General features: G+C 45.4%; 3 protein-coding genes across 3 annotated transcripts; 2 read left to right on the top strand and 1 right to left on the bottom strand.

Moving 5' to 3' along the window:
* The first annotated feature begins 1,274 nt into the window (after nucleotides 1-1,274).
* Nucleotides 1,275-3,872, top strand: LOC127771643 (protein CHROMOSOME TRANSMISSION FIDELITY 7-like). The gene is made up of 7 exons (XM_052297569.1): nucleotides 1,275-1,303; nucleotides 1,608-1,688; nucleotides 1,942-2,185; nucleotides 2,282-2,374; nucleotides 2,613-2,687; nucleotides 2,773-3,125; nucleotides 3,539-3,872. The coding sequence occupies exons 2-7, from the start codon at nucleotides 1,609-1,611 to the stop codon at nucleotides 3,672-3,674; spliced, it is 981 nt and encodes a 326-aa protein (XP_052153529.1). The 5' UTR covers nucleotides 1,275-1,303; nucleotide 1,608; the 3' UTR covers nucleotides 3,675-3,872.
* Nucleotides 3,873-4,016: 144 nt separating this feature from the next.
* On the bottom strand, nucleotides 4,017-7,823 carry LOC127771642 (cell division control protein 48 homolog B-like). The gene is made up of 12 exons (XM_052297568.1): nucleotides 7,453-7,823; nucleotides 7,307-7,351; nucleotides 7,086-7,141; nucleotides 6,832-6,981; nucleotides 6,662-6,763; nucleotides 6,376-6,475; nucleotides 5,928-6,212; nucleotides 5,688-5,857; nucleotides 5,201-5,329; nucleotides 4,747-4,843; nucleotides 4,557-4,634; nucleotides 4,017-4,480 (listed from the first exon to the last, which is right to left on the bottom strand). Exons 1-12 carry the CDS (start codon nucleotides 7,648-7,650, stop codon nucleotides 4,157-4,159), a joined length of 1,734 nt encoding a protein of 577 aa, XP_052153528.1. The 5' UTR covers nucleotides 7,651-7,823; the 3' UTR covers nucleotides 4,017-4,156.
* Nucleotides 7,824-10,227: 2,404 nt separating this feature from the next.
* LOC127769464 (peroxidase 18-like) lies at nucleotides 10,228-14,432 on the top strand. Its single transcript, XM_052295050.1, has 4 exons — nucleotides 10,228-11,254; nucleotides 12,079-12,258; nucleotides 13,410-13,575; nucleotides 13,694-14,432. Exons 1-4 carry the CDS (start codon nucleotides 10,499-10,501, stop codon nucleotides 14,116-14,118), a joined length of 1,527 nt encoding a protein of 508 aa, XP_052151010.1. The 5' UTR covers nucleotides 10,228-10,498; the 3' UTR covers nucleotides 14,119-14,432.
* Nucleotides 14,433-16,477: the final 2,045 nt, after the last annotated feature.

Raw genomic sequence — 16,477 nt, 5'->3', positions numbered from 1 at the left:
GTGAGCAGCGGGAAGAAGGATAGCGGCCAATGGGAGAGGGGTGACAACCAGTGGATTAGAAGACCTTGAGCTTGCCACGCGGCTGCTCGAGCAACCCTCAACCTCAGGAACCCAGCATCGACCTCGATCGCGTAACATCGTGTTGCCCCCTTGGCTTACCCCGATGGCAACACAAGCTATGTGGCCAAGGTCACTACGGGGTTCTTGAGCATGATGGCTTTTCCAGCAGCTGCTCCAGTTCTTGTCGGGAGAGAGATGGGGAAAAGGGATGGGTAGATAGATATTAGGTAAAGGGACTCGGTAGAGAGAGTTGGCTGCTAACATGTAAGACCCATGTGGGTCTCACGCTGACTCAACCAGATTGATAATAGTCAACTCGTCACGTTAGTTAAAACTGGATGTTATACTGTCATGTGACCTCGGTTACACCGATTTTGCAAATTGGTTGAAGGACACAATCTAAACTCATCGTCAATAAGAGAGACCTAAAGTGAACTTATTATAATGAATATTGACTATTGAGTTGGCCCAGCAGCCCACCATGTTCATAAGAATAAGGTCCACGACAACTACTGCTCACCTACTCTCCGCCTCTCCCAATCTCCTGTTCGTTCCTCTCTCCCAAGTCTAGAGATGAAAGTGGTTGGAAATAGTCGGAAACGGCATCATTATTTTATTATTTTTTAAAAAACAAGCAGAAACAGTCGAAAAATTTTCATATTCATTAATTCATCTATTTAGTGTCAACTTCAATGCCACGCCGTTAGAAATTTAAAAAAACTAAATTTTAAAAACGATAACCATCGATAAAAATATTATTATTATATTAGTTTTGCGGAAACGCTATCGGTACGGTTAGAAAATTTCCATACCGTTTTCACCCCCAGCCAAGTCCCAACAACGTTCCGAGGTCATAGCGCTCGTCCGGGCATCCATCGCTGCCAAATTCAGGCCCGTTGTTTTGGCGCCCGAATCCCCCTCCTGCATTTTTCCCCTTCAGAAAACCCCCCGCGTGCGGCCTTCTTGATTCCTGCCCGTCCGATCCGCCCTCACGGCCTCACCGCCTCATCTCCGCCGTCGATTGGCCCAAACCCCACCGACCACCCGCGGCCCTCGTCTTCCTCCTCGCCGCGCCCCCTTTCACAACGGAGCCGGGCGCTGTCCCCCCTCCGCGCTGCACCACAAACCAGCCGCCGCCTCCCGTCAAGGCCGTCCTTCGCTGCCGCAGCCGTGAGGGCATCCCTCCCCCTCCCCGCCGAGCGAGCTACACCGGCCTCTTTCCCCCCCTGCCCCGTGCTGGACGGTGAGTGGCATTCTTCTTCCCCCTTTAAAAGTTTTTTAGGGTTGATGTGTATATCTCACTTAGGTCTAGGGATTTTTGGGTATGATACTTCTTGATTTTGTTAGGCTACTCATATAGCATATGGTAGTTCAGATTTGGATGTGTCTTGCACATATGTTGGGTTCTGCACACTGGTTAATTATGTAGTTTAGCTATTTTCACATAGAGGTTGCACATATGCATGCTAATAATTTGCTGGCAAATTCGCATAATTCACCACCGCCACCGCCGCGTCCGTTTCTTCACTCTCCGTCTTTCCAAGCAGCATGACGAGAGGCGAGAAGGGGATGCAGCCCAAGATCAGTGCGTTCTTCAAGCGTCAGGCCCCCGAGCCCGAGACGAGCAGGTTCTTCATCTTGGTCCCCTCTTCAAATCTGTTAGCTGTAGCGATCCGGTACCAAATATTGCCGGATTCCACTCTAGTAGCGAATTTCTGCAATATTCCATCAATTAGAGCGAATATTAAAATCGCTCGTCAGGTTGGAAAAAAATGGTTGTTGATTTAGTTCTCGTTAATTCCCAAGCATGCTGTCCGACATTGGCATGTTCCTGGATTCAGATTTGATAATGGACTGATCAATCTTTGTTGATTTGGTAAGTGGCGGCGACACGCATAGGGAAGGAACCTGCGGGATGGAGGTGAAGAGGCCCAAGAGCTGTGCGGATGGCAAGGTCCTTAACAAGAAGAGGAACTACGCGCAGTTCCACCTGGAGCTTGGGCAGCCCGATTTTCTCCTCCGCATGTGCTCGGTTTGTGGCATGACGTACGCCCGCGGGAACGACGACGACGAGAAGGCTCACAAGGCATACCACAAGAGTTACTTCGAGGGCGTCCCGTTCAAGGTGTTGCACCTGATGTATATTTGTGAATCTCACTCTTCTGTTCATCTCGTGTTATAAATTTCTGTGAAGAGTTTATGACAAATGTTTGAGTTGCAGGGTTGGCGCAATGAAACCGTGGTCGCGAGGTCTGAAGGTGGGGATCGGATAATTCTTGTGACCGATGAAAATTCATGTGCTCGGAACAGCAAGGTATTTTGCCTGAATGACTAACTGTATTGCCTAGATAGTTGAAAGAAATCACTAGTTGGGGTCTTGGGGAAATGAATATTGAAAAGAGTGGGTTCCTCATAGTTCTAAACTGTAGAATGTGTGTCTTTACTAACTGCGAAGTTTCTGATCCAATTTTGCAACCACTTTACATTTACGAGAAGTTCAGAAGCAGATTGCAGACATTTTATGATTATGTAATGTCATGTGAATATTTCAGGTCCAGGAGGTGATCAAAGTGGTACAGAAGGAGCTGGGGTTTGGTGAAGGTCAGCTCCTTCACAAGCTTTGTAAGGTAACATCAGCTCTTAGTTCAAATATGACAACATCTATGCACATATATTCATCCTAATGGGTAAAACCTCATTTGCGTTGCATAGGTATATTTGTTCATATCTAGTCAGAGGATAGTGGGATGCCTTGTTGCGGAACCAATCAAAACAGCACATAAAGTGATTCCAGGCTCCACAGAGGAAAACGGCAGTGATCTGCCTGTTGATAAAATTGAACCAGTCAAAACAAACCATACATTAGAGTTCGGGAAAATCAGTTTTAAGAGGGAAGTCCTGAAACGGCATGATCATTCAGACAAGAACAAAGAAGAGTACCGAGATCCTGGTGCTATAATATGTGAAAAGGAAGATGTTCCTGCACATTGTGGATTTCGAGCAATTTGGGTTGTACCGTCACGCAGAAGAAAGCGAATAGGGTCACAACTGATGGATGCTGCTAGGTAAGTTCTAAGTTTGATGCGCATTCTCACCTACTTTGCTTCACTTAGCATCTTTCTTTTTCGCAGCATTCCTGCAATGCCCGTCTTGAACTCTTGATAGCATACATTGTTCTTTTTGGGGGGAATACGCAAAAGGCTTGCGCATCATTGCATTAAGAGAAGGATAGCATGCATTGTTCTCTGTAACAACAATGTATAGATCCATCATAGCACGCATTGTCAATTTGGACAAATTCCAAGCTTTTGACCAGATTATAGGACTAATAAAACTATTTGTAAACTGACATCACACTGCAAATATCACTGAATTATTTATCTGTCTGTCCAGTTGTTCTCTTCTATGCTCTGCAAGCATTTCCAAGAGTTTGATATTATCTTATCTTGCTAAGGCACTCTCCATTCGTCTTCTGCAGGAAAAGCTTCCTCGAAGGCGAGACTTTGTGCATCTCACAGTGCGCTTTCTCACCGCCTACTTCCTCCGGGAAGGCGCTGGCACGCAGCTATTGCAAGACCAGCGCATTCTTAGTCTACAAGGAGCAAGATGCATAGGAGATACTGCAGAAGATGTTACATATCTGAAACTTCTCTTCCCATTGTAAAAATTGCTTTGCTGGGGATATATGTGAAACATAAACAGGCATGTTCTGCTTTTAGTGCAAGTCTAAGCACCAGAAGCAGTGCGTTTTTGCAGGATCTCTATGTATTGACACTTTGGATTTCCTGATCAGCAGCATTTTCTGAATATCATTTCATATTAGTAGCTTGCAATCTTCCTTGGGGAAGATGAAATCTTTATTAGTCCTTGGGAGTTATTAACAGGCAGAGTTATCTTCTAGTGTTAACCTCTGTCTCTCAATACTCTCAAAACCCAAGAAAAACACAGGGGAAACAGTACAAGCCGCTGCAATCATATGGGAACATGTCACAACTTTGGTCAATATATACAGCAGACCGATGATACAATGTTCTGATAACTAGTCAGAATCAACAATGGGCGACACTGATGCTTGTGCGCCAGAATAATACATCTTTTAATGTTTTCTCCTCGTCAATGGACCATGGATGGCTGCATTTGAGTACTCATCAACCACTGATTGTGTAAGTGATGGACGCAAGGATCTTAGCGCGGCCTGGAAGTGAATATCGTCACATACAAAACGTTCTGACCTCAGACTTTCCCTCAAGGCAGCCATTCCCGCCTCCCTGCACAGGCCTTCAAGATCTGCGCCCGTGAAAAGCTCGGTATGCTCTGCTACCTTCCAAAGATCCACATCATCTCCTAATGGCATTTTGCGTGTATGGATGCGTAGTATTTCATATCGACCTTCCGCATCTGGTGGTGGAACATACAAAACCTGCAGTTAAAATGAAAAAAAGAACATGATTATTGTTTGCTATGTGTGAGGGAGAGGGAGAGGGAGATCGGGATACCATATCAAAACGCCCTGGGCGCAGAAGAGCAGCATCAATTGCATTTGGGCGATTAGTAGCAGCCAATACAATAATTCCCTACATCAAAAATTGCAAGATACTTTTTTAGTACAAAGAAAGGGCATATATGAGATATGACAAGGAGAGTCACATTTGAATGCCATCGTCAATCTAAATATGTAAGAGGTACCGTAGCCAGTTCTAAACCATCCATTTCCGTCAATAGAGTTGATAAGAGTCTTTCTCCAACCGTGGCATTGCCACTAGAGTTCCCGCTGGGACCAGTTCTGAACGATTACAAACTCCAATATTAACATTCACTGGTCAGATGTGGAAATTAGATTTACATGCGCAGAAGCAAAGTTTTCATAAATTGATTCTACTATATGAAAAGAACATTTGGGGAACCATATCCAACAAAATATGCTCAACACTTCTGACACCTCTTCAACTTCCTAATCATGTACACCATGGAAAAGATGCAAATATTATTATTACGTAATTATAGAAGATAGCCTATAACAATTCATGCACATTCTTATGATGATTGTACAGAATCATTTTTACCAATGTCATGCATCATATATCATAGATCTCACTAGTATGTGCCACAGGACAACAAGAGACAAGATATAAATGTGCACCTTTTAGGGGCAATTGCATCAGCCTCATCAAAAAATATAATGCTTGGAGAAGCAAGACGTGCCATCTGGAATGTACGTCGCAACAAAGCTTCACCTTCACCAACATACTTGGAGTATAACTCAGCACCACTGTTTGAAAATGTGTAAGAAATTTAGAACAACATAGAAGACTGTATACTGAACTCAAAATGATCCGGTTAGCATGTTCTAGCTATATTATTTGGACTAGCGTACAGGACAACGATTCAAGCAGCAGAATTTGAACAAATTATGCCAGCTTGGTCTTAACAGTACATGAAATAAACATGTTAAGTTCTTTTGCTTCCTCTAATAACTCCTTTTCAGTACATCTGAGATTAAGTGATGTTTATTGAATTTATTACAATATAAGCATCACATCAGAAAATATTATGCGATTCACAGGCTTCTTTTTGCATGTTGGAAGGATGAAATGAGAAAAAGAGAGAACAATTTTTACACAGCAAACCTTAATGAAAAGAAAGAAGCTTGGGCAGCATGAGCAGCAGCCTTTGCAAGGGTAGTCTTTGAGCACCCTGGTGGACCATGCAATAGCACCCCACGGATAGGTGATATTCCAAGTCTATCAAATGAAGCAGCATGCTTGATGGGCCATTCAACAGCTTGCTGAAGTTTTTTCTGAAGCATAGCAACAATAACCATTAAAGGAGGTTTGATTAAAGAAATCCTAAAATGAGGCATATTTTACCTTAACAGCTTTCAAACCTCCTATATCATCCCATGAAACAGCTGGAATTTCTTTAGTTACCCCTCTTGTCACACTATTTTTGGCCACAGATTTAGCAGACTCCCAATCCTCCATGATTAGCGTTAGCACATTCTCACTCTCTGATGAGCTTGATAATCTACCATAAGCACGTCTTGCAGCTTCTCGACATAAAGCTTGTAAATCAGCTCCAACATAACCATTGCAGGATGCAGCAACAGATTGAAGATCAACACATTCACCAAGATGTAGATTCTTGGTATAAAGCTAAAAACATAATATGGTCTATAAGATTAAGCTTCATATAAGAAAAAATCATCATGAACATAAGTTAACCACATCCAAAAAATGCAGGGCTTGCTATGTTACATCATAAAATACAACATTCTTTTACTATTTTTGAGGGGAAAACTACATTCTTATATGATACCTTAAGAATCTCGAACCTTTCTTCTGCTGTAGGAACAGTAACCTCTATCTCTGAGTCAAAACGCCCAGGCCTTCGCAGTGCTGACTCAATAGCATCCACCCTAATGAAAGCAAGTTGTGTTTTCATTCAAGAGAAAAACACGAAGTTCATAACCAGAATAACTAAAGGAAAACTTAAGCGCACTTAGTGGAATATGCTGCCGTATCAACAGAGGAACTTCCTAAAATGAACTTAAAATGTTAGGCTATTTGCTAAGATCACAAATCACGCAACTGACATTCCTGACCTGGTAGCAGATGCAACAACAACTAGGTGGGGAAGCAGCTTTGATGACTTCCCGTCCATCAGAGTCAACAGCTGACCAACAATGCGGGACCCTTGCTCTCTCCTGTGAAAAATACATTAATAATAACTTCTTGGCAAATATAAAATTTGTAGGTAATATAACAAACTTGCCTACTGCCACGCGGTGGACATATGTCATCAAGTTCATCAATGAATATCACGGCTGGTCTACCCTGTGATGCCTGGGAATATGCTTCAGTAAAAGCCTCTCGCATGAACTTCTCCCCCTCTCCAGCGTGGGGTTTATGCACAGAAATTGAACTGTAAACATATGTACATTATGTGAATTAAGTGCCAAATCAAAATATGCAATTAAAAGCAAAGCAAAGTCTTTCAAGGTTAACCAATTCGAGTTAAGTCATTACTCAATCACTGTGAGGTGGGCATTACATTCTCGAACAACAGCTCGGACCATGCTTTTCTGACAGAATTGCAAAAGCAGTAAAACATTCAGCACTACAAATTGCGATACCAGTAGCAAAATCCACAGCAAGATAAAAGCAAACTCTACATAAACCTAGCCTAAGCAGACGCATTGGCCATAAATTGCACCGGATTGAAGACATTAACACCGTAAACGCAGTACCTTTCCAGTGCCAGAGGGGCCGTGGAGCAGCAATCCTCTGGGAAACTGCACCAATGCAAAGATTATTTCAAAAATGGATTGCTATTTACAAGCAGGTGCAGTTGATGATAATAAGGACGAAGAGAAGAGGGGATAGGCGACAATACATTGAGGCCGAGCACGCGGGCCTCCCGTGCGTAGAGGACAGGATACATCACGAGCTCCCGGAGAGCCTCGAGAACCGCGCGGTTCCCAGCGATGACCTCTTCGGCGCGCCACCGTCCCGTCCGCTCGCCGTCCCCATCACCTCCGCCGCCGCCGCCGCCGCGGTGGTCTTTGCTCTCCCTGCCCCTAACCTCTTCCATTCGCCTCGTCCGCTTCTGCCCTAAGGGGGAGGCCGCCGAGCTCGAGAGGTGACTTCGAGTCGTTCCGGCGGAACGCCGGTGAGCAGGACGGTGGCGGGGGAAGGCACGGCGTCGGAGGGAGACGGCGAATCATCAGGCGGGGCTTTGGGAGGGAGACGGTGATAAACCCTAGCATTTCCGGCCCACTCAAAGCGACAAATTCGACGCGGCTTGCTTGCTAATGGCCCAGGCCGAAATTAATTGGGCCTGCAAGAAATAATTCCAGAACAATAGTTTAGCACCCATGTTATTTTTATAGAGCTCTAAAACGTAAAAACACACAAGCACATGAGATTTGGAGTTATCATACCTCATACACATGGTAATGAGTAATCCATCGGCAATTCAATATCGAGTATTTTATTATCTCCTCTCTCTCCCTCAGAAAAAAAGAGATAATTGCTATCTAACATGTGACAAAAGTTGGGAAAACATGCAACCTGTGGATGCCGCGGCGCATCTACGCCACCGTGTTGTACTATAATTATTATAATTATATGTTAGTTACAATATAATTATATTATAATTTTTATATTATAATTTTTTTCTATACGTATAGTTAGTATCTAATCACGTTTCATCTATCAATTCTTACGCTCGGTTTCTCACCATCGGAGTTTAGGAAAACAATAGTTGTGTCTACGCGCATTATATCGGGTATGGATCATACGCACTACTCCCTCCATCTAAAAAAAGACAAACCTTTGGTTTTCGTGTCCAACGTTTGACTGTCCGTCTTATATGAAAATTTTTTATAATTAATATTTTTATTGTTGTTAGATGATAAAACATGATTAATACTTTATGCGTGACTTGTCTTTTTAATTTTTTCATAATTTTTTTAAACAAGACAGACGGTCAAACGTTAGACACGGAAATCCAGAGTTTGTCTTTTTTTCTGGGACGGAGGGAGTGGTTGTTTGTATATGTATAGTTGTTTCGTGATTATAGTCATATATATTTTGAATGATTTTTTATGGTTCTTTTTTTTTTCGAATGTTGGTCAGGTAGGGTCAACTTTTTGTCAGTCGTGAGACACTCTGCTTTTGGCTTCGCGTGATACTCTATATCCGGAGTTGCGTTAATTCTTTTGCTACGTGATTCTAAGCTAGTATACCCATTACGCCTGTCTCTACCAGAATTCTGACGAACACTGCCACAGGTGGTTGGCCGGCGAAGCCATAAAACCCACTGCCACCACTCAGGTTGTGTTTAGTTTCACGTTAAAATTAAAAGTTTGACTAAAATTAGTAGTTTAAAGAAAAAAGTTAAAAGTGTATGGCCGTGTTTAATTCACCCCCAACTACCTTAAATTTCCAACTTTCCATCATATCACATCACATCCAAAACTTTACTACACACGTAAACTTTCAAAAAAATTTTCAAACTCACAACTTTCTCTAAACTTCTAACTTTTTTCAGTAACTAAACACACCCTATGTGTAAGGATAGTTTAGATGTGATATGAAAAAGTTAAAAAATTAAAAAAAAAATTGGTAACTAAACAACCACTCACTCACCCGCCTACCAATCCTTCCCGCTTCTGACCGTGGAATCGCGAAATGCCGAAATGGAGAAGTCGGTGCGCGAACTTTAGCTGAACTTCTCGGCTGAACTACACCCCCTTCCAGCCTTCCTCCTCAACCTCCGCCGCCGGCGCGTGCAGCCACAGGTGGCGCCCGCGGCCTCAACTCTGAGGAAGCTGCAAATCTGCAAACCCGCCCGCCCAGCGCCGAGTCGTCGCCCATCCATCCATTACCAACCGCGTCGCCGGAGTAAATGCCGTCATCAATGGCGTGGCTCTCTCTCCCCGAATTTACTGCGGCGCACCAGGCACCCAACCCAACCCCGACCCAATTCACTCCCTCGCCATCAATACACCTTACGCATCCACATGCGCATGCTACTAGCTCGCGCCTGAACAAGAGCCGGCCATGCATGTTTATCCTTTTTCAAAAGAAAAAAAAAACACGAAACATGCGTGCATCCGGGATGCCAGCTTTACCAGCTAGATAGCCTCCATTAAGAGCAAGTTTTAATAGTAAAGCACGCTGCTTACTATAAGTCAATGTTAGAGTTAACTTGTATAATAAGTTAGCTATAATGTTAACTTTATTTTTTCTATTCTCTCTCTTTCTCACTCTATAAATTTAATGCATGTTTCTTGGAGGTTGTGTAGAGCTAGCTCTTGCATGCATGAGAGCCTTATAGCCCATTATTATCCTTGCTCTAACGGGGGAGCCCGAGCTAAGGTAAAAGCACAAGTACACGCGAGACACGGGTCTCCTGGACCAGCTGGTACGGCCGGGGAATTAACCGGCCTCGCCGTGTTGACACGAAACTTTTTCTCGATCGCATGCTGCCGGAGAATCGTACGTGTACCGCTGTTCGAAATCCATAGTACGTACTCCTACTATAGATTGTCCCAGCCGACCGTCCGGTATGTCGTCGTATGCTCGTACATGAGTACGTCTAGTGTAGCGCGGCGTCGGTTGTGCGTCCCCCGATTTATAATGGATCGCATCGGCGCATTCGCTATAGTGGTTGCTGCTGCCGGTGCGTCCACCGTCGTTAATGCCGGCGCGCGAGAGATACATGTACGCGACTAGTAGATTCTCTACGCCAACTCGATCGATCGCTCTCTGCGTCCACCACCGAAACTATTTCTGCATGTTCATCAGCTGCTAGCTGTTGTTGCACATAGTGGTGGTGGTGTAGTGGTGTGTGAGACTGTGAGTGATTGTGCGCTCGTGAGCGAGCTCAGCTGGGCTGGCTAGCTCATGAGCATCCCGTTCTCCTCGGCTGCAAGATGGATCAGATGAGGCGGCAGCGGCGGCGGGAGTGCATTGGTGTTCTTTGCTCGGCGCTGTTTTTCTCTGTCCTGGCAGTGGCCGTCGCCGCAGGCTCCGGCTCGTCGTCGCAGCCGCCGTCTTCGTCTCCGGCGCCAGCTGCTAGCTCAGCAACGCCGGCTGCGAGGGCGCCTTCTCAACGGACGCCGCCGACGCCAGCAACGCCGGCAAAGGCGGCATCCCCACCGGCGACGAACTCGTCGTCCTCTCCACGGACACCCGCGGCGCCAGCCCCGAGGCCTCCACAGCCGCCACCCGCGACGTCGCCGGCGCCAACAAAGCCGTCGTCTCCACCCGCGCCGAAGCCACCTTCCCCTCCTGCGCCGTCGCCGTCCACAACGCCGTCGTCTCCACCCGCGCCGAAGCCATCTTCTCCTCCTCCTGCGGCGACGCCGACCACAAAGCCGTCTCCTCCACCGTCCTCGCCACCGGCTCCGAGACCGTCTCCTCCTCTTCCTCCTCGGACGCCACCGCCACCGCCGCCGGCAGCGGCACCGAAACCATCTCCTTCTCCTCCTCCGGCTCCAACGAATTCCACGACGAACTCCTCCTCGCCGTCGACGTCCACGCCGGTCCAGCTCTCGCCAAATTTCTACGCGCAGTCCTGCCCGAGCGTGGAGCTGGCGGTGAGGGATGTCGTCAGGTCGGCCTCCACATTGGATTCCACCATCCCCGGCAAGCTTCTCAGGATGCTCTTCCATGACTGCTTTGTTGAGGTAAGAAACTACTGATGCCATGACTGTTTATCTCAGAATCTAGTAGTATACTGCTTGCATTTGTCAAATGCGTCACATTGGCATTGCAATTTGCAACAATGGAAGTTCTTGTGCATGCAAGCAAATGGTGAAATGGCTGTCTGCAATGTAGATGGTTATATGAATCACATCCAAGTGTGTAGATCTAGCCATCAACAATTCCTGTTCCATCACACTGGATTGGGGTATTGCCATTTGCCGTCTCAGTTTTTCATATTCTCAGAAATAACAATGGTGGGGTGGAAATATAATGCAGTAATGTGTTTTTGTTCAATTTTATGATGATATATAGTTCCTTCGGCCCAATTTACTAGCAGCTGAATAATAGTTATTTTCATCCGTTTTCTTAGTTTGAAATGCTGAAGACCTGAAGAACTAATCAAATGCTCATTCTACTAGTTAGTTTAGGATATTCCTTTTCTCACCCTAGTTTTCCCCAGAATAGTTATGACATGTGTGGCACTAATTGCATCGGCTAATAATCTGGCATTATTCGAATATAATGTATATCTTGTCGATTGAATGGTCCAGTCTAGAATAGTTATTGACCACTAAGCTATGTGGTGGCTAAAATTAAGACCCTAATCCATTATGCACGCTTGGTATAACCAAACATAATGTAGTTTTCCACAGCTTGCACATTGTCACTGCCACAATTATGGGAACAATTGTATTTGTCTTGCATTTGCATCTCATCGGGTTTAAGAATTGTGAAAACATCCACGCTTGCACAATAACAGAAAGTGAGAAAGTCATTCTTAGAGTACATTTTTTCTTGGTCTCAGGGATGTGATGCATCAGTGATGGTTGAAGGTAGCGGCACGGAGAGGACCGATCCTGCAAACCTCTCACTTGGTGGGTTCAATGTCATAGATGCTGCCAAGAGGCTGCTTGAAGCCGTGTGCCCTGCAACTGTTTCCTGCAGCGACATTTTAGTCCTTGCCGCAAGAGATGCTGTTACATTTGTAAGTATGATGGCACTATGTGATTTCTCTTTTCTAGTTGCTACAATCCACTCAAAGGTAAATGTGCCAAATATTTAAATTGTTGCCTGAGATGAATTTTCCTAGAAATGTTGCTACTAAATATAGTTAAGCAGATGTAGTACTCTTCATAAGCATAGGACATCAGAAATAATCCACATTAATGCTGCAACAGTTAGATCTTTAATCATCCAATGAATTGAGTGCTCCTGGTCCATGCATACGTTACACGACTATACCTTGGAAAATAATTAGAACTACTATGGTTACACCCAAATAAAATCAGACAGGTAGACCATCATGAACTTAACTAAGTGAACACAATTCCGTTTCCATTAGTTTCATGATTGTCATCTTATGTCGTTGGACCACAATATTTTATGTGCGTAATTCTGTGGGGGACATGATTAATGGTCCTAAGGGGATTGATGAAATGAGCTAATGAAGGGGGGCACAACTGGAATAGTTTTTCATAGTTTAGTAGCTTCTTCTTTCCTCTCTCTTTCTCTCTTTCACTGTTTTGGTGATCTTGTAAATACTTTTTTTCTCCCCTGCTTAATATAACACCAGCTTTGCTGGCTTCGGTTTTTTTTATAAAAAAAACAACTGGAATAGTGAAACTTAAGAACAGATATGCTTTGAAACTACATTCCTCTGTATCTAGAAATACAGAGTTTGCAGTAACATTCACACTCACATTCACCTTCACCATTTCACCCACATCATATAGATGTTGATTCGGCATAGACTTGGTAACAAAAAAGAAATACAGCAAGACTTATAATATGGTTGTTTCTACGGAAATGTTTCTCTAAACTTCAACACCCTCGTTTTCCATTAGCATATGCTTCCCAAACTGCTAAACCGTGTTTTTTTTTTGCAAAAACTTTTTATATAAAAGTTTCTTTAAAAATCCAAATGAACCCTTTTTCAATTTTATAATAATTAATAATTAATTAATCTTGTGTTAATTGCTTGCTCCGGTTTCTGTGCCACTTAAAAGCTCAATTTTTAGTCTTGGCACAAAATCCTATTGGCATGTTAGGGCAGATTGGTTTACAAAGCAGATAAATCTACCAATGTAAAATGAGTGACATTCATGAACTAACATGCATTCACCTGCTGCAAACCAGACCGGAGGACCGTTGGTGCCAGTCTCTCTCGGGAGGCTCGACGGCCTGGTCTCGCTGGCCTCCAACGTCAGGGCGAACATCATCGACACCGGCTTCTCCGTCGACGCCATGGCGAGGAGCTTCTCCGCCAAAGGGCTCACCCTGGACGACCTCGTCACCCTCTCAGGTACACACACACACACACGCTCTTGAATGCTGGAGGATCAACTGCGATTTTCACTTTTCACCTGGTCTCACCGAGAGCACACGGCTGTCGATCGCCGGCGTGGTGCACTGGCGCGCAGGGGGGCACACCATCGGGTCGGCGCACTGCACGACGTTCGGGGAGCGGTTCCGGGTGGACGCGAACGGGAGCACGGTGCCCGCGGACGCGGCGATGAACGCGGACTACGCCGGGGGGCTGATCAGGGCGTGCTCGGCGGTGAACAACACGGTGTCGTCGACGGCGGCGGTGGACTGCGACGAGGGGTCGGCGTCGCGGTTCGACAACGCCTACTTCGCCAACCTGCTCGCCGGGCGCGGGCTGCTGCGCACGGACGCCGTGCTGGTGCAGAACGCCACGACGCGGGCCACGGTGGAGGCGTTCGCGCGGAGCGAGGGGAGCTTCTTCGCCAGCTGGGCGGCCTCGTTCGCCAGGCTCACCAGCCTCGGCGTCAGGACCGGCGCCGACGGCGAGGTCCGCCGGACGTGCTCCCGCGTCAACGGCTGATGATGCGTGCACGCACGATCGATACATACATGCATAGAAGGGATCGACACAATGTATGTTGAGAATGATCGATATTCGATTTGTTCGTTGTTGTTGTTGATGATCTGTTTGTAGTAGCAGCTTGGTATTTTTTTTCTCCATGCTCTAGTCTGGATGGTCATGATTTAGCGAAAGGAGAGTGAAAATTAAGTGATCTAAATTCTAAATGATTTAGCGAAAGGAGTATAATGCAGATGGCGCGAGATGCGTTTTATCTGTAACTAAGGCCTTGTTTACAGGTCACCCTCAAATTTTTCATCCCGTCACATCGAACGTTTCATCTACATAAAATATTAAATATAGGCTAAAAAATAACTAATTATACAGAATGCGACTACTTTACGAGATGAATCTTTTAAACCTAAGTGATATATGATTGGACAATGTGGTGCTACAATAAACTTTTTCTAATAATAGATTAATTAGCCTTAATAAATTTATGATGGATTAATTAGCCTTAATAAATTTGTTTCGTAGTTTATAGGAGAATTATGTAATTTGTTTTGTTATTAGACTATATTTAATACTTTAAATATGTACATATATTATATATGACACGCTAAAAAATGTTACCCTGGATCACAGCCCAAGTTAAGCTCTTATCACCAAATCTCTCGGATTGAGAGTACACGTATGAGATTGGTAAATGCGTCTGTTCGTTCTCGTCAGAACCTGCAAAGAAAAATGAAAAAGAAAACGCTGTACGTGTCATGTCCTCAGATAGTCACATGCCCTTTCTGGCACACGAATGACCAGGAAGACCTCAAGGAAGCGATTGTCCCATAAGGCCATGTACAATGGATGTTTAGGTAGACGCTTAGTAAAAAAATACCATGTCGATGCTACGCGAGTCGCCCGTCGCCATGCGAAGCTGTCGTCGCTTGGGAGCGCTGGCGCGAAAAAAGGACGGAAGTATTTTAGTACATCACCTTTGTCATAAAGAAGATAATAAAATTAAAAATTGGTTGAGAATGAGATAGTAAAATAAAAAAAATTTGGTAGACTCATTCACTACTATTGTAGCTCCAGATGCTTAGATAGACTCTTAAATAACTAAGCGTCTATGGAATGGATACTGAGATTAAGGCTCTTCAACAGATGTTTACGTACTTTTTTTTCTAAGCATCTATCTAAGCATTTGTACCATTGTACATGCCCTAACTCCACGAGCCGGGCCAATCTCGGACCCAAATCGCAGTCGCGCAGCAGCAGTTTGGGCTGAAAATCCGTGAAAAAACGGCGTGGGCCGCTCGTTTCGCCCCCGCGGGTGCCCAACTGCCAGCTTCCGGGCGCGTACCGGCCGAACGGAACGGAAGCTTATTAATTCGTTCGGCGCGCGGCACATGCACGCGGCACGGGGTGTGTCGCAGCGACCGGGCGGCGGATTCCGTCGGTCGCCTTTGTCCTTTCCCGCGGCGTCTAGAGCCATCAACCACTCCACTTGCCGGCCGACGTGTAAGGGAGATCGATTCCCTCTCGTGCTCTGGCGGCGAATCTCGTTTCCATCTCGCGTCCGATCGATCGGTAGCCCAGTGCAGGCCAACCGTGTGCCCGTGTGATCGAATCACTGCGTGGCAGGTTCGGTCAATCGACCTGCTACAACAATCTAGGCTACGTCCTACTCCTACGTGCAGTGCGCGGGCCAAGGAGGAGGGAGGAATTGATACGCTCGGAACAAACGATCCGCTCTCTGTGGCTGGGAATGGGAGATGCTTTGATGCTCACATATCATATGGGCGACAGACCAGGGGCATATTCCCGCCCGGAGATGTGGCACGTTCTTTTGAGCAGCTAGCTGCCTGCCTACCTGATCGCCTTCTAGACGCGGCATATGAGCATATCATGGCGGCCAAGCAACGCATCCAAGCTTTGGACGACGATGTGAGATCACACCTCCTCAGCACAGATCCCTTCCAGTTCCTTGCCAAGTTGCAACTGATGAATCAAGCAACAGCGTTTGAGCGAGAACGGAACAGCAACAGAAGCGCCACCATCGGAGGAACCAGCTCGTCAGAACTCGGAAGTGTTCCAAGGACAACAGGTCGGCAATGTAGGGGAGAAGCGATTGCCCTCACGAGTCCGTGATCGAGACCGCGTAATCTATCTATCTAATCTCTTTCTTTTTCGTTCGCGCGTGTCAACGAAGCCGAACCAATCTAAGCACCCGAATAATGGAGGAGGTCGCGATCGTCCAGTATAAACCAATTCAGCAACATGCAGTTTCCAGAAAGAAAAAAAAAAGGGTATTCATGGATAATTGGGTACAAAGCGTACAACTTCATAAACAATAATACAGATATGGATGTCAGAAGATAAGCAT

The sequence above is a fragment of the Oryza glaberrima genome, chromosome 4 (assembly GCF_000147395.1).
Source record: "Oryza glaberrima chromosome 4, OglaRS2, whole genome shotgun sequence".
In the NCBI taxonomy this organism is placed as follows: domain Eukaryota; kingdom Viridiplantae; phylum Streptophyta; class Magnoliopsida; order Poales; family Poaceae; genus Oryza; species Oryza glaberrima.
This window is presented reverse-complemented; position numbering and strand designations above follow the sequence as displayed.

Excerpts from the sequence above, each read along its gene's own strand:
- LOC127771642 (XM_052297568.1), bottom strand. The coding sequence starts at position 7,650 with ATGGAAGAGGTTAGGGGCAGGGAGAGCAAAGACCACCGCGGCGGCGGC. Across the intron at positions 7,142-7,306 it reads GCCCCTCTGGCACTGGAAAG|AAAAGCATGGTCCGAGCTGT; the intron begins GTACTGCGTTTA and ends CAATTCTGTCAG. Across the intron at positions 4,635-4,746 it reads ATGGTTTAGAACTGGCTACG|GGAATTATTGTATTGGCTGC; the intron begins GTACCTCTTACA and ends TTTTTGATGTAG.
- LOC127771643 (XM_052297569.1), top strand. The coding sequence starts at position 1,609 with ATGACGAGAGGCGAGAAGGGGATGCAGCCCAAGATCAGTGCGTTCTTC. Across the intron at positions 1,689-1,941 it reads CCCGAGCCCGAGACGAGCAG|TGGCGGCGACACGCATAGGG; the intron begins GTTCTTCATCTT and ends TGATTTGGTAAG. Across the intron at positions 2,375-2,612 it reads CATGTGCTCGGAACAGCAAG|GTCCAGGAGGTGATCAAAGT; the intron begins GTATTTTGCCTG and ends TGAATATTTCAG.
- LOC127769464 (XM_052295050.1), top strand. The coding sequence starts at position 10,499 with ATGGATCAGATGAGGCGGCAGCGGCGGCGGGAGTGCATTGGTGTTCTT. Across the intron at positions 11,255-12,078 it reads TCCATGACTGCTTTGTTGAG|GGATGTGATGCATCAGTGAT; the intron begins GTAAGAAACTAC and ends TCTTGGTCTCAG. Across the intron at positions 12,259-13,409 it reads CAAGAGATGCTGTTACATTT|ACCGGAGGACCGTTGGTGCC; the intron begins GTAAGTATGATG and ends GCTGCAAACCAG.